At 43.0% G+C, this 22,000-nt stretch overlaps 1 protein-coding gene across 4 annotated transcripts in view; it reads right to left on the bottom strand.

Annotated features, from left to right (window-relative positions):
- The window catches only part of ARHGAP26 (Rho GTPase activating protein 26), a 472,115-nt gene that overhangs the window by 56,658 nt on the left and 393,457 nt on the right, over nt 1-22,000 (bottom strand). For all 4 annotated transcript variants that reach the window (XM_057540933.1, XM_057540934.1, XM_057540935.1 and 1 more), the window contains exon 20: nt 19,319-19,472. In XM_057540933.1, coding sequence (XP_057396916.1) covers nt 19,319-19,472 — 154 coding nt within the window. The remainder of the gene's footprint in view (nt 1-19,318; nt 19,473-22,000) is intronic.

Genomic DNA, 22,000 nt, shown 5'->3' with positions numbered 1-22,000 from the left:
TAAAAGCAGCAGCAGAATGTTGTAGGGTCTTGTGTGACATTTAGAAATGAAAACAGGCCCTTTGTGGAAGAAAATTTGGCCTAAAAAAAATAAAGAGGAGTTCCAGATGGTGAGGTCTATTTGACTGTGAAGCAAAAGTGGGATGAAAGTAGGGAACGTCTCAGGCAAGTCAATTACACAAGATAAATCGATAGAAGATGTTCCACTGGGATCCAGCTAGCATAAAGTTCTGGAATGGAAGACAACATTACTAGGCCTTCCCAGCTGTAGCACCTAAAGAAGTAAAGAACCATATTGACATAAGAAACAAAACAACTGTAATATTATAGATGAAAAGCGTATGTTCAGACAGAGTCAATTACGAGCAGCTCCCCACATATGCCTGGTATGTTCCTGCCTCTGAGCCTTTCCCTACTGTTCCCCTTGCCCAGAACACCCCTGGTCCCTTCTGTCTAAATCCAACCCATCTTTCAAGACCCAGGTTCAAGTGCCAATCTGATCACAAAGGCTTCCTTGATCGTCCTAGCTCAAAGTCATCTCTCCTGTTGGGGAATTCCAGCGGCACTTCATCCTGCAGCATCTAGACCATTTGAGTCTTGTTTTACAGTAATTGTATATCTTGTATATCAATAATATATATGATTATATAAAGTGACTATATATTCTTTTTTTTCTTTTAACATCTTTGAAGTCACCATGCTGTCCTTTATATCCCTAGGATTTAATTTATAAGTGGAAGTTTGTACCTTTTGACCCCCTTCATCCATTTTTTATTTATTTATATATATATATATTTATATATGTTATATATTTATATTTATATATATATTTATATATATATAATAAATTAATATATATTTATATATGTTATATATTTCTGGGATCTCTCATTTTAAGGGTACTATCCCCATCTAGCTCATCTTTAACATAATGTGCTTACATATTGAGGACATTCAGTAAATACCATTGAATGACTGAGGAATACTTTGGTTGCAGAAGATGGAAACACCGTGAACTAGAGGAAGGAAAAAGGGGCACAGGAAGCCACCTCTCTATCTTTTGTTTCTCTATGCACATTGGAATGATAGCACCTGGACCTTCTCCTTGTGGGGGAACATGGCTGCTCACCATTCTAGGGGGTAAAATAGATTCTTAACCCAGTTCCAGTTAAAATAATCCCCATGAAAATATTAGGGTTGGCCTGGCTTGGTCATGTACCCTTACCCCCATTTCCCCACACTATTACCAGAATCGTGGTACAAAATCTCTATCAGTGAGGAACGAGGTTTCCCACCAAGTAACTCTACAAACAAATCAAATTTAATTATTTAAGCACCCATGTTTTTATTATAACCAGCGGACATCTTTCTAAGATACAGCACACGTATTTTCTACTTTCAAAACCAGAATATATCAAGTGGAGTTTACTCTGTTGAGGAATCAGGATTATAAATGTCAACTACTGTCTTGTGCTGTCATATGGTTGTGACCCAAGGGACTGTTGGGTATGAAGGGTGACCTGCTCTTTATCCAGACCTCTGTATTATTACCATCTTTACGTATTTTTTTCTCCTAAGTTCTCTGTACCTTGTCTCATCAGTAATTATTAATTTTTGTTCTGTGAATGAAGAGAGTGAAGTGTTGTATAACAAAATACTGGAGAATGGGAAATCTTGGAGCCAAGTTTGTTACAACTGTGTGCAAAATAAGGTATATATGTTGGACAGGGCAATCTTAGAACCTGCTCTCCCCTCTGTTCCTGCTGAAAAGTTTTGTAACCAAGCCCGTGTGGCCACAGATGACTAAACTGTAGAAGCAGCTAGCTGCCTCAGGGTCTCCGCTCCAGAGACTGGCCACCAGCCAAGGACAGGGCCTGGCAGAAAGCTGGACTCAGTCAGCCAGTCTCACTCTCAGGAAATCGGGCTGGGAATCAGAGAATTAGGTAGAAGCAGAAGATGAAATTCTGTGAAGAGTGAAGCTATGGGGTACCACTGGAGCCATGGAAATCCAAAGCTATGGATGCAGAAGCCATGAAGGGGAAAAAGATGCACACACAGGATAAGCCAGGTGTGAGCATCAAGCAGAAGCAGTTGGACGCCACAAGGGCCAACACACCTGGTAGCGGAAGGGTGGTGATGTGGAGCAAAAACAGCCACCCAACTTCGTTTTGGTCCCAGCCTTCCTCCAAGTGGCTCTACCTCCCTGTAGCCCCAGCTCTTTCCAGCCTTGCCTGGGTTCCTGACCTGTGTTTCTGCCCATCATACTCCCTTAGTCCCCTCAAGTGACCCGAGGGTATCCCACCAGGCTAGAAACCAGGTGAAGGTGTGGGCTCTTCCAGCTATTCAGAGTGCTCTGGTGCTTGCTGCCAGGTGTGCACTGGGACTGGTCTAGAGGGGGAGGGGCTGTGATACTCTGTAACTCAGATATGCTGGATCCCTTCTCACCCCGTGCCCACCAGGAAGCAAGACGCAGCACCTCAGTACAACCACCCAAAGACGCTTCATGTCCTCAACTATTGTTAAAATGACAACTATGACATTCATTAGGGCAGGTAACTTTTACCGAGCACTTATTAGTGCTAAAAGCCATACTTAGTGCTTTATGTGAACTATTTCATTTAATTCTCAGAACAACCGTATGAGGTAGACACTATTATTATTCCTATCAAACAGACGAGGCTTACAGACCTCAAGTAACTTCTTCATGGCAACACAGCTCATAGGCAGTAAAGTCAGGACATGAACTCAAGCCTGTCCCAGAGCCTACGCTCTTAACACTGTGACAGCCTGAATAATGAAAACCTGACTTGTACCGAGGACTTCGTGAGGTGACACGGAAGAGGAGTCACATCACACACCACTTATGAGAAACTCCTAACATTTCCTTTGAGATAGTTCTGTTCCCTCAAAGCTCCCCACCCAACTGACAATGCCCTCATCTCTCCCCAGCCTCCAAAAATCTCAACGTGGACGCCCCACTCAACAAAGCCAAAGCCTGCCCTGAGGAGTCCTGACCCCACTTCCAGATTTGCAAAGACGCACACTCCAGTCTCTCAGCTACCACATGGAGCAAAGGGAGCCCCGCGGTGAAGCGTGGGAATGCAGTCGGGAAAGTATCACATTCCCTCCATAGAAAAGGGAATGTCTTTAGAGGTGGAGAAACACAGGTCAACTCATCTGAGCAGAGACAGCATCTTCTTTCTCTTCTTTACTACAAATCCTTTTTTTTTTTTTTTTTTTAAAGATTTATTTATTATTTCTTTATTTTTGGCTGCGTCGGGTCTTAGCTGCGGCACACGGGATCTTCGTTGAGGCATGTGGGCTCTTCGTTGCGGTGCATGGACTTCTCTTTAGTTGTGGCGTGCGGTTTTTCTCTTCTCTAGTTGTGACACGCAGGCTCCAGGGCACGTGGGCTCTCTAGTTGAGGCGTGCGAGCTCCGTAGTTGTGGCGTGCGGGCTTAGTTGCCCCGTGGCATGTGGGATCTTCGTTCCCCGACCAGGGATCGAACTGGCGTCCCCTGTATTGCATGGCGGATTCTTTACCACTGGACCACCAGGGAAGTCCCCTTTACTACAAATTCTTGTATTTCTCGATGAACCTGGAGTAAAGCTAAGTCTGAGGCTGTGGCAGGACACATCCAGGGTTCTGCTGGAAATCACACTGCTCTCCTGTTTTGGGGGCCCTGCATACTGATTACATATTCATATTCTAGAGGAGGGTCTTGGGTTTCTGCTGAACATTTTGAACACAGAGACCCAATTCTTCCCGAGCGGTGCCAAGTTCAGTGGGTTACACGGTGAACTCGCTCGTACGAGGTGCACCAAAAGTGAGGAATAAGGAGGGAAGCCGGCTCGGACTGTGTTTCGCCAGGAGCATTCAGGTCATTGCTGACAGAGCTCTCTATGGCCCGATTCAGAGCAAGCTGTATTCAAAGTATCAACTCAGCTCAGGTTCTATTAAGTCTCCCTTTGTACCACCACTGGAATTGGTTACTGAACCACACCTTGAAAAGGATAAACTCCAGGAGTTGACATTTGTGGAAGTGGAAGAAAAGCCTGGAAAAATCAGCTGACTTTGCAAAGAAAAATACTGCAAGAAGAGTTTCTTTCTTTGCAATGATGAACCAGGGTGTTTGCTTGTGGACATATCACCTAATTGACTCACGCTGAAATTAAAGGCAGAATTAATAACTGGCTTGTGAGGCAGAGGGAATTTAACGTAGAATTTCCTTTTAGGCAAAGAACCAGAAAAAAGAGCCCTCACCCCTCCATAGAGATTTAGGTGTTGCCTGAAACGTTACTAGTAAAACTTCTCTTGACCCACAGCAAGGCATAGTCTCTTTTTACTTATTTTTCCTGGCTACTCTGATTCAGAGTTTAAAGAACTACTAATTCTCAAGAACTTTCCTTTTCCATATAAGGTCAGAAAACAATCCTTCAAAGTATGAATTAAATTTCAATTTAACAGTATTATTTGGTGTAGGGCTTTACACAAGAAATTGTTACAGGTTTTTGCAACAAGTATTAGTAAACTGCTAGTTTTGGGGGAAGAAGAAAAGTACAATTGTCCTAATGAGAAATCCTCTTGTTAGGGGTGGAAAAAAATTTTAAAGTGTAACATATTCAAATGATCAAATTCCAACTTTTCATTTCTTTCAATATTTTTTTTTCTCTCTACATCATTCTTATGCTCCAAATTTTAAATTTTGAGGCATCTAAAATGTTAGATCCATAGTGGAAAAAAACAAAACAAAACAATTGGGAATGGTACCATTTTCTTTCATAAGCCCAATGCTTGAAAATAGGCAGAGTCTGAGAGGTAGAAAGTCTCCCAGGTAACAGAATAAAAAGGTTGGGTCATAAAACCAGAACTCTTCCTCCCCCGCTCTCAGTAAACTGGACCAAGGCAGACAAGGAAGCTACATACTTAAAGCAGATCTAGAAGAGATTATTGGAAACCCTGCCTGTACAACGTAAATTGCAAAGGCACTTCATTCAACCATAAATATTTTTGAATGAATGACCAGACCACTCACTTATGACTTAAAATCTGTCTCTCATTGGCAGCAATGTTCCCCTCATGTCCGTAGATCTGATTTCCCCCATGTGGACTGTCAGAGATTAGAGGGGAGAGTATTGTTCAGTCTCTTTCCTAGTGCCTGGAACAGTGCGTTAAACAGAAGGTATTTATTATGTGTTTGTATGTATGTATGTATGTATTATGTGTTATTATGTGTTTGCTGGCTGCCTGGGAAGGGACTGCCCATCAGATCTGGCTGATTCTGGTGGGGCTGAGGCTGAGGTTGGTGGGGTCTCCAGGAGCAGGTAGGCTACACTGGCAAATATTCAACTGGTGGTACCATACGCCAAGAGGACACATAAAGCAGAGCGAAGTCTCTGTCCCTGAGATTTAAGAAGGGGTAGAAGCTCAAGCAAAAGCAGTCGGTGGTGTTCCTCTGCTAATAATTATTTAAACTGCAGCCTTCACTTGGGACAGCGCTGGGTCTAACTGCTGTCTGCGATGATCACCTTGGCTCTGTCGGTCACTAACACGTGGACCTTGTCTCTACTGGATTAGTGTGTCCAGGAGTCCCATGATTCCACTTCTTAATTCTTGATCTTCTGCCAGTTTATTTTCACTGTGACAATTGCACATCATAAGTACCCCCACAGGATGACTCAGGGCATATTTCCTCTAATTCCACTTTCACACAAAGGGTCAAGAGAAGAATGGGAAAGAGGATGTGTGTGTGTGAGGGGGTGGGGGGCTGTTTCTCCCCCAGAGGAAGCAGGGAGCTACATGGCGCTCCTACCACCACATCTGTGTTGTAAGGTACGGTGTATGGAAGCTAGGGGAGGTGAGGGTATAGGCCTCCTCCAAGACAGAGTTGAAGCCAACACACTTATTTGAAGATCAGAAATCTCTCCCGTGCTTCAGCTTTGGATTTCCCAACTTGCAAGCAGTATTCTTCAAGTCTAAACGCTGAAGTTAGTGGGCTTTAATCATCCCTCTCAGTGATGTCTGGCTTGATACGGCGACAGCCTTGGCAATTTCCTTCTCCCATTCCATCCTGGGTGCCGCTGTCCTTAAATTCTAATCTGCAAGTTTTACCTGCTTAATTGTCTCAGGTTTTGAGTATAGTGGTGAACAAAATAGACTGAACAGGGCTTTCTAACTTGCTCAAAACCCAAGATGATTTCTCTCCTACGTCACTGCTTTAGTCACCAAAAAACTAAACAAAACACCTATTTTTAGTGTGTCTAATCACAAACAGTATCGCTTCCTCTACTCTTAAAATAGAAGCTTAAAAGAATGATAAAATTACTAAATTGTTCCTTTTTCATTAGCAGGAAGCATGTGATCTTACTATCCAGAAGGTGGGGAATGGATAGTGACGAACACAGGTGATTTAGGCCATGTGTCTGAGGTTACCAGAGCAACTGCAAATTATTATGGAGTAACTCTAGCGTACCTCCATAAAGGTCAGGAGTTAAGGTTTTTCCATTATATATTCTGCTTTAAAATGGGGCTTTTAAAGGAAATTGGGTAGATGGCAGATGGAGAATGACAGATGAAGATCAGGTGAAAGAACTATATATAGCTCAAGAAAATTAAACTACTTAAATTTCACAATGTTGGTTGAGAGGATGGGAGAGGAGTTCATGAGTAGCTAGCTGACTTTCTTGTTTCCTAAGTTAGGGCTTCCCAATTTAATAAAAATCTGAAATCAGTCCAGACGTAGAGGTCTAACTGGATCCACTGTACTTAGCTCCCTGAGACAAATTTCCTCTGCTGTCCTACAAGAGTTACCATTTGCTAAACTGACCTGGAGTCCTGGACAGACCAGCCTGGAGTGGAGGAGTCATCTGGCCACTGAATGAATGATTCAAATAGCATTAATTTCATTTAAAACATACCAAAAGCATCACCTTTCTGTAGGACCCTTATTCTTCAATCAAATAGCAGGCATCTCACTCAGATCATTAGTTACTGAGGATACAACAAATGTTAAAGGTTAAAAAAGAGAATTGTTTCTCACAAAGATGTACTCCACAAATTTAAGAGAATAAATAAAAGAATGGCAATTTCAAAAATGAGTAAATCTATTTTAACTGAGTCTTCAAAACGGAAAAATCCATGCACGCGCTAGTAAAAGAATTCCGAAACGATAAAAGGGTAGTATTGAAAAGTCAGTACCCCTTCCAGCACAAGCCACTGTCTGATCTGCCTGCATTAGAGAAAGCCACACTGATTCATTCTCCTGTATCCTTCCAGAAATATTACAAACAGGTACACACATCTGTCTGTGTATATACTCCTGGATTCTAATATGTAAGTAGGATCACACAATGCACACTAATGGTTTTGAAAAGTAGCTGCATATCAAATTACCTAGGAAGTTTAAGAAACATACCAAACCTCGGATCCCACCCCAGATCAATGAACTCTGAGGCTCCGCGGAAGGGGCCTGCACGTTGGGATTTCTCATTTTAGGCTCCCCCGGTGCTGCTAATGTGCATCTTGGGCTGAGAACCACAGCTGCACACTCCCCTACACCTTGCTCTTTCCCTTCACGCTCCATACCTGCACATATAGAATGACCTCATTCCTCTGCTGTCCTGGGTAGCAGTCTACATTACGATTTATTTAGGCCGCGCTTTACTGATGGTTATCCATTCTGGCCCCACTCTCTGGCTTTTATAAGTGGCACCACGCTACACCTCTGTGCCGGACAGCATCCACTCCCCATCCACCCTCCTCGCCGGGAGCTAACCAGCATGGATTTCATCAACAGGGTTTCCTGTTGGGTTCACCAATGGGGAGCTCTGGCAGGAGATCAGCAGGAGGAAGGAGAGAGCCAAGGTATTTATTCCCTTGTCTCCCTTCCTGAGAGGTCACCTCCACTTGGCTGAGTCCCTTGACCAAAGGTCCTTTCCAGGTGCCCACCTGATAGAACTCTCTCCCCTTCTGGGTTCTGGTAACCACTTTCTTCTACTCACGTCCCTTTGGCCTAAGGATGGTAATTAGTTGGTGGCTACTAGCCCTGGTAGTGTTCTAACTCTTGTGATTCTCTTGCTCCCACCTCTTTGTAAATAAATTCTCCTTGAGTTATGCTATTTTCATTGTACTGATGTTTCCTCTTAGGATTCTAATATGTCAACCTTGGACGGGTATTTTGCCTTTATTTCTTTTTTTTTTTTTTTTTTCAAACATCTTTATTGAAGTATAATTGCCTTACAATAGTGTGTTAGCATCTGCTTTATAACAAAGTGAATCAGTTATACATATACATATATCCCCATATCTCTTCCCTCCTGCATCTCCCTCCCTCCCACCCTCCTTATCCCACCCCTCTAGGTGGTCACAAAGCACCGAGCTGATCTCCCTGTGCTATGCGGCTGCTTCCCACTAGCTATCTATTTTACGTTTGGTAGTGTATATATGTCCATGCCACTCTCTCACTTTGTCACAGCTTACCCTTCCCCCTCCCCATATCCTCAGGCCATTCTCTAGTAGGTCTGTGTCTTTCTTCCCGTCTTGCCACTAGGTTCTTCATGGCCTTTTTTTTTTCCCTTAGATTCCATATATATGTGTTAGCATACGGTATTTGTTTTTCTCTTTCTGACTTACTTCACTTTGCCTTTATTTCTTTGTGGACGATACTGTCTTGGTTCCCTCTGAGAACATGGCTTCTTCAAAAAGGGCAACAAGCGGTAATAAGGTTACCTTAAAGCAGCTATTTTATCCCTTTTTCTGAGCATTTTTGACAACAGCCAAGGAACAGCCCTATCACCTCTTCAGTGTGTTAGGAGTACTGGAAGAAATACTGAAGCAATGGCTTAGGGAGACCCTCACTGCTTCCTTCAGAAGGAAGCTGATAGGCACTGGAAGAGAACCAGCTAGAACAAAGGCAGTGGATGACTAAGATGCAGAATTTCAGGATGATTTTTTTTTTCCAGAAATGACTTTTTGCCATAGTGCCAGTCAAATTTATATAGATTCGCAGGCTGGAAAGCAATTCCTGAGGCTAAATTATCCCTCAGTGAGAACTCAGGATTGTAATTACGTTACAGTCTAATTAGTATAGTTCCAATTGGCTCCACCCAATGGAGAAACAATAGGGTAGATGCTTGACAAGACTCTCGAGAGTCAACACCTAAACCTGATGACTCTGAGCAAAGAGCTTGAAGCCTGACTTGTAAAAGGAGTGCTTCTACTGATTTCCGTGTATTTGATTATTTGTAGTTGATTTAGTATTAGTTCTTTTATTTTAAAATTATTATCTCAATGTTTTTAATCCGGTTGCTTTGTGTCACACCAGGACTAAATAAACAAAAACAAACAATGACTGTCTATCTACTGCTACAACTGAAAGGAATCAACACTAGGGGCTTGTTCACTGGTCATGGTGGGGGCAGTCTAAGAGCCAATGATGATAAGGTAATAAAAGAAATTATAGTAGCAACCAATTTTTATTGACCACTTACTATGAACTAAGCCATTTACTAAGTGTTATGCAGGGATAGTTCACCTGATCCTCACAAAAACCTTGAACGTAGGTATTATTATTATTATTACCATTTCAAAGAAGAGGTTTAACTCAGAGAGGGCAAATAACTTGCCCAAGTTTACACAGGATATAGCAGAGCTAAGGTTTCACTGCCCAGGCCACATGGGTTTTTCCCTACACTGGACCCCAAGGCTCACTGATGCTTTGTACGTGATATAACCCATTATGTTATGACATAGCCCATCCAGTCTTCAGATAGCTATTTGTGGCCATACATCTATTATAAACGAAATCGCTATTCTTTTGAAGGATCTCTGCCATAATAATACCATCCATTATGAGAAATACATTTTCCCCCTCAAAAATAGAGTATTTTAGAATAGCATGTCCTAAACTGTGGGATCCTGTTTTAAGAGGCTGAAGAGAAGCACTGTAAAACCATCTTCTGTGGTCAAATACATTTAGGAAATGCAGCATAAGACCTGCCCCTTGGGAGATTCACAACGGACATATTAAAGGCACAGAAGTCCTCTTGTCAAGAATCTGTTGAACTTTGTCCAACTCCATTCTTTCCACCTGTCTCCCATTCCTGCCTCAGTTTGGGGAATGCTGACCCAGAAGTCTCACATCTTTTGTACCTGCTGATGCTGACCCACCACTTTCAGTACCACCCACCCTGAGATCTCTCCTTCTGTCAATGCAAGGGTCTTGACTTTCTCGTGTTACACACATAGTACGTGCTCAATAAAAATATCTATTGGCTTGATTAATTGATGTACTCACCCTCTCTTGATTTACGACCAAAAGGCAAGCATTTGCAAAGCAGCTGGCTGGCTTCCCTGGTGAGCTGTAAAGTATAGCACTGGTGAGCTAACTGGGTTCCCCTGAGGGCCAAGGGCAGGGTGCTCTTAAGCTCCACTACTGTTATCACTGCAGGGACAATCAAAGTGCCAGCGATGACACACGCTTGGCCCTGCGAGTTTTACATTGAGGTATATCCAGATTTTTTTCTTGTGGAAGTCTATCAGCCTAACGCATTATGACCACGGTTCTCAGACTTGAGCATGTGTCAGAAAGACCTGCAGGACTTGTTAAAACACAGATTGCTGGGCTCCTCCTCCAGAGTTGTTGACCCAATAAGTCTGGGTGGGGCCTGAAAACATGCATTTCTAACAAGCTCCCAGGTGACACCAATGATGCTGGTCATGGGGCCACACTCTGGCAAACACTGTGCTGAGCTAAGACCCTGCCCTGGAAGAGCAGCATGCAGAGACCAAAGCAGACTACAGTACATGGTTTTCTATATTCTTAATGCAGAGAAGGCATTAAAAATAAGACCCCAAGGCTGTTTCCAACTAGAAATGTGTTCCTAGCTAAGGAAGCATCTGCTTTCCAGACTGACTAAAAAGGTTTAAAAAGCAGTACTTGAACTCTAATATGATTTTAATTTACCCAACTTAGGATCTGGATCAACCAATAAGATTCCTCCAAATTATATACACAGGGAGGGAGACAAACAATCCCAGATCTAACCCAAAGAGAGAAAAACGGCCTTTCAGAGTTCCTTCCAAGTCCACTTACAGGCATAATAGTGTTGAAAGCCATGTAAAATCTTAAGCCTATTTCGTTCCCTAAAGACACTACCAAAAACTGGAGATTTAAAATGCCTAACACCTACTTACACATATAAAATGCAGCTAAATCCAGAATGAAATTCGTTCGTTCATATGTTTAATTAAACCCCAAGGCTTCAGCATCTACTCCATGTCATGGCAAATGGGGGGAACTGTTTAAGATTATTTGGTAAGATTAATTAGTTTACAGAAGAAAATGCAGACCCTTTATATGCTTTTAGCTCATAAAGGGGGGAAGAAAACAATCTGTGTGAAGGAAAACATTGTTCCATTTGTGACTTCCACTCTGCTGGAAAACGGGGATGCTGGCCGAGCACTGGAATGATGTCCAGTCCCCGCCTCCTCCCATACCCGCTCTGCTGACAGGCTGGAGAGATCCAAGCCCACGGACAGCCCTGGTGCTTGGGAAAGAAATCCTGCTGGGTCATGAAGCGTGAGGCCTGCCTTGATCAATTTTTCTGTGAAAAAAAGAAGAACCGCTAATAACCAAACACATTTATCCAATAAAAATCGGATGGGTCACCGGGCAGGAATCTCCACCCTCGACCAAGTGAAGCCAGCTGGGCTCCTGACTGGCCCGGGAGATCTTGGCTGGGGAATGGGAAAAGCTGACGGGAGGCCTCTCAGGAAACAAGAATGTGGGTCATGTCAGTGACGAATCTCTGCAAATGTCAAGGGAAGCTGGCCTGGTACTTGGAAGAGCTGTGGCCATGGTGGCCCCAGGAGCCTGAGATGTAAGAGGGATGGTTCTGGGCTTGTCCAAGAGACAACCACGACCAAGCAGGCTGGAGCCACTGCGGGGGTGGTGAGGAGTAACAAGAAAAGGCAAATGACTCCTCGTGAAAAATCATTACGCTTTTGAGCTATTTTTCAAGGTGGGGAATACCACCAAATTTTCAGGCAAAACTGTCTGAAGAGACCTTTTCTGCTTGGAGGTAGGTGAGAAACAGTACCTCAATCTAACAGGAAAGATCCTCTTCCCACAGCGAACTGACTCAACCACAGAGGAAAACTTCCTCTTTCAAATCCCTGCATCCCAAAGAATGACAAAATAAAGATCACTGGAGCAAAATCATAGCTGCCTGTTTGGGTGTAACTCTTTTGGCATAACATAGCACTTAGATGGTAAAATTACTTTAAAAAATATGCCATTAGTTATCAGTTGTCTAATGCCTCTTATTCCTTTAGTGATTCATTTGGTCCCAGTAAATAACAGCTAGGCATGCAGCTTATCAGGTACCCCACGGGATGTGGAGGTTCCCACATGTCTCAGGAACAGGCTTGCCTACCCCAGCTGGTCTAGGTTTAAGGTGGGGCAGCACCTGCCTCTACAGTAGAAGTCCCCTCCTTTTCACTGATACTCAAAGACTGACCTGACAGAGAGCTCCAGGCTACCAAGATAGGAAGCCTGTGCGGAGAGATGAGCAGAACAGCCTGGGACATCTCTCTGCACCCGAAAAATACACAGCAGGGTTGACGGAATAGAGGGAGAGAAAGGATGGTGTGGAAGAGGGCCTCTGAGTCATTACCGATAACTGCCATTCACAGTGCTGTACATGTAAATGGTATGACAAAAGGTGATCTCATTTAACTGTCACAACACATTTTTGCAGAGGGTATGATGACCCCATTTTACAGATGAAGAAACTGAGGCAGAAAGTCCTAAAGTAACTTGCCTCCTTCCCCTCCAAATCTGTACCTCCTTTACTCTATGTTGGTTTTCTCCACAGAACTTCTCAACATTTGATATTTGAGATACTGATGTTACCTTACTAGAATATAAAATCAATGAGAGCAGAAACTCTAATCTTTCTATCACTCTATCTTCAGCACTCAGAATAACACCTGGCCCACAGTCAGTGTTCAACAATATTTGTTGAGTGAATTTTGACTGAATAAGTAAAACAGAAGTAAAATTTTAGAGATCTCTCTCCAGGCAAGCTGTCCCCAGGTTTCAGATGAGATGAGAGCCGCTGAATCAAATGCAGCAGGAGCCAACAGTGCTTCAGAGAAACAACTCTGCCTGGAAGCAGGCCTTGTTTATCCTCTGAATTCCAGGCACTGTTCTCTTGCCGCCTCTCACTGGCCACTAAAACCAGAGAGGACGGTTGACTCTGGCAGAATTTGAAGGCGTCTGGCATGCACACATCTTTTAGGTAACCAGAAATAACTTGGAAATGCATGTGTGTGTGTGTTAAGCGGAAAGGATGAGAAAAATTAGTTTTATTGATGGGGCTACTGGGCAGTGAGTTATTTTTTAGGGGTGGGGACCACTTAAGCAGGGAGAACTCCAAGGTTGGGTTCCTCCATTGCTGGAATCTTCCCCTGCTCTCCTGGCCTTCTTTCAATCCTAACAAGCCCCTCCATCCCTACCCCAGCGGTTTGAATAAAGCATTCCCCTAGTCGGTCTTAATTTGGGGGAATTACTGCAGTATCTTAAGTCCCTAGTGGGACGTCCCCTGACTTCTTTCTCAGCATTTGTTTACTTCCTCCTTAAAAATCACTATCTCCCAGAAAAGCGGTGGCACGAGGCCATCTCTGTTGGTCACTGGGAGAGGAGAGAGTGACTTATTTCTGCAGTCCTTTCTAAGCACCCAGTGAATGACCTCCGTTCTTAGAGACAGGTCAGCCCCACTCCTTCCACCACCGGGAGCGGGCAATGGGCACGTTCAGGGGCATGTTCAGGGCTGAGGAAGAGCACCAGCCAGTCAGTCAATGTTGGTGCCAAGGTTAAAACCTAGGGCTTCCTGCTTTCCATGCCTCAGCCATCAGCTATGGGTTTTGTTTTGTTTCTGAACTTCTTAGAATCTCATTTATGAGTCATTTTCTTTCAAAGAAGATTCTGAAAATGGAAAGGCTAATCTCCACGTGCCACTATGCTACAGTGAGAATCTGCCATACCTGACCCAGGCCGCCCAGCGCCATCCCAAGAAAGCTGCCCGTGACTCTGACTTGTGTTAGTTAACTATTGCTGAAACAACTGGCCCAAATTCAGTGCCTTAGAACAACCACAATGTATTATTTTTCACGAATCTGTGGGGTAATTGGGCAGCTTTTCTGTTGGTCTTTCCTGGACTCACTCATGAGGCTGCATTAGCTGACTGATGGCCTGGGCATTGGGCTTGGCTGGGACAGCGGGCCTCCTCTCTCTAACAGTCCTTCCTCCTCAAGGAGGCTAGGCTGTACTTTTTACACGGTGGCTGGGTTCCAAGAGGAGATGGGAGGCTGCAAGGCCTTGTGGCCTGGGCTTGGAAGTCACATAATGATCAAATCAAGTCAGAGGGTAAAGGCCGGCCTAGATTCAAGGACTCCACCTCTTAATGGGAGGGGCTGCAAAGATTCTTTGGCCGTATTTAATTTATCACAGGCCTTGGAGACAGAAAAGAGTGAAGTGGGCCCGTAAGAAGATAGTGACTAAAGAGGAGTATCATCTGTCACCAAGCAACATATGAATTTAGTGTGGCCAAATCTTTTAACTTTTCAGAAGAAGCTGGAAATCTAGATTAAAAAACAATTTACTAATTGACTACTTTTTAGAGCAGTTTTAGGTTTACAGAAAAATTGCTCAAAATAACTTAGAGTTTTCATAGAACTCTCCCCTTTCCCTAAGTTTCCCCTGTTATTAACACCTTTCAGTAGTGTGGTACGTTTATTGCCACTGGTGAACCAATACTGATACATTATTATTATTGCTATTATTATTAACTATTAACTAAAGTCCACAGTTTACATTAGGATTCACTCTTTCTTTTCTATGGGTTTTATGGGTTTCAACAAATGCATAATGTCTTGCATTATGCATTTAGTAATATCTGCTATTAGATATCATACAGAAGAGTATCACTGTCCTAAAAATGCCCTGTGTCCTTCCTGCCCACTAATCTTTTTACTGATTCTATAGTTTTGCCTTTTCCAGAATGTCATATAGTTGGTATCATACCATACTGTGGTCTCTTCAGAGTGGCTTTTTTCTCTTAGCAATATGCATTTATGGTTCATCCAAGTCTTTTCATGACTTGATAGCTCATTTCCTTATATCACCAAATAATATTCCATTGTCTGGACGTGCCACAGTTTGGTTATCCGTTCACCTGCTGAAGAACAACTTGGTTGCTTCCAAGTTTTGGCAATTATGAATAAAGCTGCTATGTACATTTGTGGGCAGGATTTTGTGGGCCTAAGCTTTCAACTCATTTGGGTAAACACCTAAGGGTGTGATCGCTTGATCGTTTTGTGTGATAAGTCTATGTTTAGTTTTATAAGAAACCGTCAGCTTGTCTTTCAAAGTGGCTTTCTTATTTTGCATTCCTACCAGCAAGGCATGAGACTTCTGTTGCTCCTCATCCTCACCAGCATTTGATGTCAGTGTTTTGGATGTTAGCCATTCTAATAAGTGTGGAATGATATCTCATTGCTTTAATTTGCAGTTCCCTAATGACATAGATCTTGAGCATCTTTTCATATGCTTATTTGCATCTGTGTGCCTTCTTTGGTGAGGTGTCTGTCCAGATCCTTTGCTCAGCTTTTAACTGGGTGGTTTGTTTACTTACTGTTGCATTTTAAGAGTTCTTTATATATTTAGTATACTGGTCCTTTGTCAGATATGTGTTTTGCAAATACTTTCTCCTAGTCTGTGGCTTGGCTTTTCATCCTCTTAATAATGTCGTTCGCAGAGCAGAAGCTTTTAGCCTAAATGAAGTCCAACTTACCAATTTTTTCTTTCATGGATTATGCTTTTGGTGTTGTCTTTAAACAGTCTTTGCCAAACCCAAAGACACCTTGATTTTCTCCTATGTTGTCTTCTAGAAATTTTATAGTTTTGCATTTTACATTTAGGTCTATGGTCCATCTTGAGTTAATTTTTGTGAATGCTGTAAGGTCTGTGTCTAAATTCATTATTTTGTGTGTGTGTGTGTGGATGTCTAGTGGTTCCAGCATGAAATCTGGATTTTTGTGTGAAGTGACCTGATCAACCTTAACGGTTGGTTCAATCTTTTTTTTTTTTTTTTTTGGTGGTCGTGGTGGGGGAAGAACTAAGTTCCCCCTCCCCCAACACACGTCTGTAGACTGTTTTTCTCCATCCTGGATTATCTCTGCCTCTCTCACCCCCTTACCTGAAATGCTCTTCATCCACCCATATCATCTTACCTGGTGCCCACCTCACACTTCATCTACTCCACTTTTCCCGACACCGACCGGTTTGTGTACCTAACAGATACCCAGTTAAGAGTTGTTGAACTCTAAATGCACTTATAAGCTCTAAGCCCCATTTAGCACTGCCATTTACCACCATCTTTCCTCCTCAGCCAGAGTGTAAATTCCCGGGGAGGCCAGGAATCCTCTTTTTCTCCTTTACCCCAGGTAGCTCAGCAGAGTTCTGAGCATAAACCAGGTCAGCAATGTTTGCTGACCATTTTAGATGAGCTAAACTTTGGTCTCAGCTCACCAAGTGTCCTTTGATCTTTAGGAGAGACGGCTACCTCAAGAGGTCCAGCTGAGGACCTGCCAAAGATAGGATCCCTGCAGCCTTGCCCTGGCAAGCCTGAAATGGTGGCATCTCTGATTCTGATGCCTGATTTATCATTATGTCCACACAAACAAGAGGACCCTCATCTCCTTGGAGAATTAGGAAAGATTTACCAAGGAGACAGCAAAATGTGGCCTCCAAAGTACCAAGGGGTGCTGAGTCACAAACAAGTTTCTTTCATTATGATTGTTATGTGGTCAGAAGGATCATTCCAGTCATTATGAAAACAATGAAAAACAAATGAATGAAATAAAAAGAACGGACAGTTTTCTGGTGACTGGTTTCCCCACGTTGTGCCTAATTTACAGTCAAGGTAACGGTAATCCCCCACCCCTTGACTTGGTCTCGTGTTTTCATCTGCGTCATTAAGTGTCCCCATTCAAGGAGCTCTGTGCACCTCCAAGCGAACAACGACGGAAGGAATGAAAGGGTCCAGGACCGAGGCTGAGACCCAAGTGGTCTCGGCTGGTTGCAACTGAGTCCAAGCACCATGGCAGAGGGTGCCTCAGAATTCACTGACTCAGGGAAGTATTGTGGCTTCCATTTGCCGGGATGACCGCTCATCCATCTGTCGGTGGTCCAATCCCAGGCCAGGCCAATCCCAGGCAGAAAAAATCTGGTAGGCACTAACTGGGCGACAACAACTCCTGGCCTGGGTTTCAGCAATGGGTGGAGAACCAGCTGCAGAGTGTGCAGGGCTGACGGCATGGCCCTCATCAGGTCCACGGCAAACGCTGGTGTCAGCACTGCTTCCACCTCAAGAGCAGCCTTCCTGGAGCTCAAGACTTCCAGGTATCAGTTAGCGATTCACTCGGCTTGGAGGACAACAGTCTTGTGGGAAACACACCCACATTCCTACCTCCACCAGAGGCAAACAAGTGGACGGTTGCTGGCCTCATCCTCCCTTCCTTGGAAAGCCCCCCGAAACATACACCAGGTAGGGATGGCGTCTGGTGGATGGTGTGAAGCAGGCAAAGTGACCCCCAGTGTTTTATGTAAAACAAATCACATCTAGACAACTGAAAAATAAAAAATCCCAAGCCCCCTCCTCCGTGACCTGTTTAAAAGACCTAACCCCCCATTTCCACATAGCTGCCAAAGCAGCCTCTTTGGACACACTGTACTCAATGGTGACTTGGGGGGCTCCCAGCCCCCCAGCAGCTGAAAACAAGGATTAAAGACCACTAGTTGGTGCCGCCGGCTAAAATCAGGGAGTGTTAAGCAACTTGGGCTAGAAATTCAACCTTGCTCATGCTGAGCAACACATAACTTCAGCAACTGCAAGGAAAACGGCTCTAGGAGTACCCGAGAGAGCCATCCATCAAGGAAGGGAGGCTCCACAGGCAAGTTTGGCCGTGGAGAACCAGAAAGGACTCACCGCCCACAAGCTGAACAAGTTAAATTATTCTGAGCATTTGAGGCTAGTTCTTGGTAAAAAAAAAACACATCATCTACCTGATAACAGGTAATTACATTTCTTGAATATCAAGGTAGGACTTAAAGCTGCCAACAATTAAAAAGAGACCTGATTTTCTCAATGTACAATTCCATCTTACACTGTTGCTGCATTTTCTAAGTGCCTCATATCCATTTTAGAGTCATTTTTCCTTCCAAACCTTAATATCCCTTAGTCCCTTCTAAGGCAAAAATTGTTAGACCCATTTTGCAGATCTGTAACTATGTTAGCACGATAGAATGGCGGAGCGCGATCATACAACCACAGCAGGGAGAGGGGCAGGAAAAGGTTCTGACATCCTGGGGTCTCACCAAGAGAAACAACTGTCCTGAAGGCAATTTGTGGCCGAACCTCAAACTATTTTCACCAGAGAAAGGCAAAGTCAACTCTGTTCTTCCTGAGTCTTATACAACTGTGGCCGGAGAGTCCAGCTGTTTTGTCATGGCCTCACATTCTTTATGCAAAGGCTCTAGTGGACAAGATTTATGGGGTGGTCTGAAGAAGCAGGCTAAGTAATGTGGGATGTAACCACAAAAGAGAACTTTCTGGCCCAAGCAGAGTAGATCTAGTTTCCGTGGAGGGTTGGACAACCAGCCTCAAAACTGCCTGTCTCAGCTGTGGGTGCTCAACACCCAAGAATGAAGCAACAGAGGTTCTTCTCCTTTAGAGAATTTGCTCTGTGATCACGGTCATGCTAAGGTTTGAGGAGTTGAAGGCTCGAAGAGCACCTGGGAGCTATTTTTTCTGGAAGTGGACACAGAGATAGCACTAAACATAATCAACATAGTCAGGGAGAAGGGAAACTGTGACAACACAAATGAGTGAAGCAGACTTAGCTACCAATCTACTGAGCTACTACAGTGCCCGGATGTTTGTAAAACTAAAAGAAATTGCTTTTCATGCCCAGCAGCCAGCACAGGCAATGAGCCATCACCAAAGCCATCTCAGCAGGATGGTAAATCAAACATCACCAAGGCCAAGAAGCAGTATGTTACAAATAATGATTCCCCTTTGAGGTGATGATGCTTAAAAAATCCAAAACAAACTTAGCCAAGCTTCCAAGTTGAGGGAGAAGGTTTAAACCAGGTTCATGGGACAATACTCAAAGTCAGATAGGGCCAGAGAGCACATGCTGGGCAGAATGGCTGACCAAGGGCGCCCTGTGGCCGGCAGCCAGACGTCATACTTACAGCGAGTTGGGCCGGGTGGGTTTGAGCACGTCCAGGTCTGGGTCACTGGAGTTCATGTTGGGCTGTAAGCTGCTGCTAGAATTAAGGATGCTGTTTGCATTTGATGAGACGACAGATTCCAAACTGGAGTCGATGAGGCTGTTTCTTTGTTCCTCTGGGGGAAGAAAAAGCCACAAACCCCATATTAATATTATTCCATAGGGATAGTCTGCTCCTACCTATACAAAAGTTTACAAATAAAGAGATTAGATGGAGCTCTCTGGTGCCAATGAGGCTACGAAAAGGACATAGGAAAGGATAAGAATTACAAGTGGGAAAGGAAGAGCCCAAGAGTGACAGGTGACTTGAAACTTTAGAGCAAAACTCCGTCCTCCGCTTGACAGGACACATCTCCCTTGACAGACAGGACACATCTCCCTTGACAGGACACATCTCCCCTTTCATATGACCAGCCTTTTCCTAAGACTGGACCCACCACCACACCATGAATTGTGTCTTCTTTGGACTGGCAGATGGTCAGAACAGAAAGAGCCTTCAAAGCCCCCTTGCAATCAATCATATCCTCTTGGTTTGGTGACATTCACCCTTTATTCTAAAACTCCTGCCCCCAGCATGGTCTTACTTGCCTAAGCCATGTCCTACCTGTGACCCTATAGTACCATGCCATAAAATATCTACTCTTTGGACATCCACTTCCTTATGGCTCTGCAGTCTAAACCCCTGACCACTCCCCAGATAGACTCTTCTGGGTTGCTTCTAGCTCCAAGTATTTGATGTTGAGCTTCCAGTTAGTTCTTTGATCAATAGATCTGTAAGGACTACAGAGTAGTCTGCATATACAAAACTGAGTCCATGTTCCAAGCAGTCACATTAGTGCTTGGAGAATATTACCAAGTCAGAAGGGAGAAAACCTGAGTTCCTACCACTGACTGGCTGTATGGAGTCAGGGAATATCCCTTGACTCTCTGTTTCTTGGTTAATGCTTCTATAAAATAGGGAGCATGAGAAATGCCTTACACAGCTCGGGGAGCTGTCATGAGGATCAAGTGGGATCACATGCAAGAATGCGTTTTGTAAACTTCAGAACCTTGCTCAAAGAAAAGAACTTTCTGTTTCTTCACATCTTTAAAAACTTGGAACCATGCACTGAAGAAAACACTTTGGGGATGATTTAGCCAAATGGCATGGGCACCACTGCTGCAGCAAAACATTAGAGACATACAATGTCATTCTTGTTCCACATTCCTTACAGATACACCATATTGGAATCAACTGATGTTTTGGGCAATCAGTTTACGTATCAAGAAATGTCATGTCTGGGTTAATCCTCAATGGACCTTTCTGAAATGAGCCAGAGGTATACCATATCCCTAAGAAGAAGACTAGGCTCGCTGCTATGGTAGTTTAGAGGTCAACAAGTGAACCTGGCTCTCTTTAGGCAATAAAGGGGGTGAGGTCATGATAAAAAATACTCTTCCCTTGCACTACTCATGTATGTAAAAATATAATATGCTTATGAAATGATGTTAGAGTAATCTTCACATTAGGTACACACATACAGAAACACACAAACACACATGTATACACCAATACCACCTAGTATCTTGGCAAATTCTCAATGCCATGTTTGAAGCCCTACAGAACACTTAAAAACCCCGTGAGGCTTATGGGAGATTCCTGAACTCTAAATAGATTTTGAAAAAAGTAGATTATTGATTCCTGAGGTTTAGAACTATTCGTATTTCAAAAGCTTGAGTTCCAAAGAGAAACAACAAAGAAAGAGAAATCAAAAGAGTTACATTGAGCCAAGATGTAGGAGGACTAACAGGGCCTGCAAATGGGTACTTGCTACCAGGAAAAAAAACAACTCTAAAATTACATAATTAGAGGATCATTGAGGGAATGGATATGCCATTTATCAGTATGAATCAGTATAAGTAAAATTTTCCTTTGGACGAAATACTCATATCAAGACTCCTGAAAAAGTGTGAGGAGCCCAGGACTACCTTCATTCCAAGGGGAGTAAAGATGACACTTCGTTGGGGCTCAGTGGAGACGTATTCTTTTTTTTTTTTTTTTTAAGTAGAAAAAAAAAAGCTGTATTTATGAAGATGTTTACAATACTTTATTTCAGGTTATTTCCAATTTTTCACCAATTTAAAAAATTGACCAACTCAATGAAACCTTGTGAATACAATGTTAAAAAGTATAACTATGAATCATAAAATTGAAATTTAGTATGAAAAGATAAGAATGGCAAATTATATTGAAGCTATGTGGAATTATGTTTATAGACAACAGGAAGAGAAAATAAAAATGTAAATATTGCTTGATAGGATAATGAGATTAGAGGTGGTCTTTTAAATTTTTCATTGTTATGCTAATACAATACCTTTATAAAACCTAAAAATCTTCAAACAATACATTTTAAAAAATTATGGTAAAATACACACAACAGAAAATGTATCATTTTAACCATTTTAAAGTGGACAGTTCAGTGATATTAAGTCAACAAATTTTTAAAACTTTCAGATGGCACCTGAATAAAAGATGTGTTGTCCATTGGTGATTTTAATGTATCTGGTATATAACTAAAGTCACCACAAAACTTTTTCTGGGAAATTGGCAGATCATAAACATAAGAAATTTATTTTGCTTTATATTAAACCTTATTGTTTTACT

The sequence above is a fragment of the Balaenoptera acutorostrata genome, chromosome 2 (genome assembly GCF_949987535.1).
Source record: "Balaenoptera acutorostrata chromosome 2, mBalAcu1.1, whole genome shotgun sequence".
NCBI lineage: Eukaryota > Metazoa > Chordata > Mammalia > Artiodactyla > Balaenopteridae > Balaenoptera > Balaenoptera acutorostrata.
Note: the sequence above shows the minus strand (reverse complement) of the source record. Positions and strands in the feature narration are given on the sequence as shown.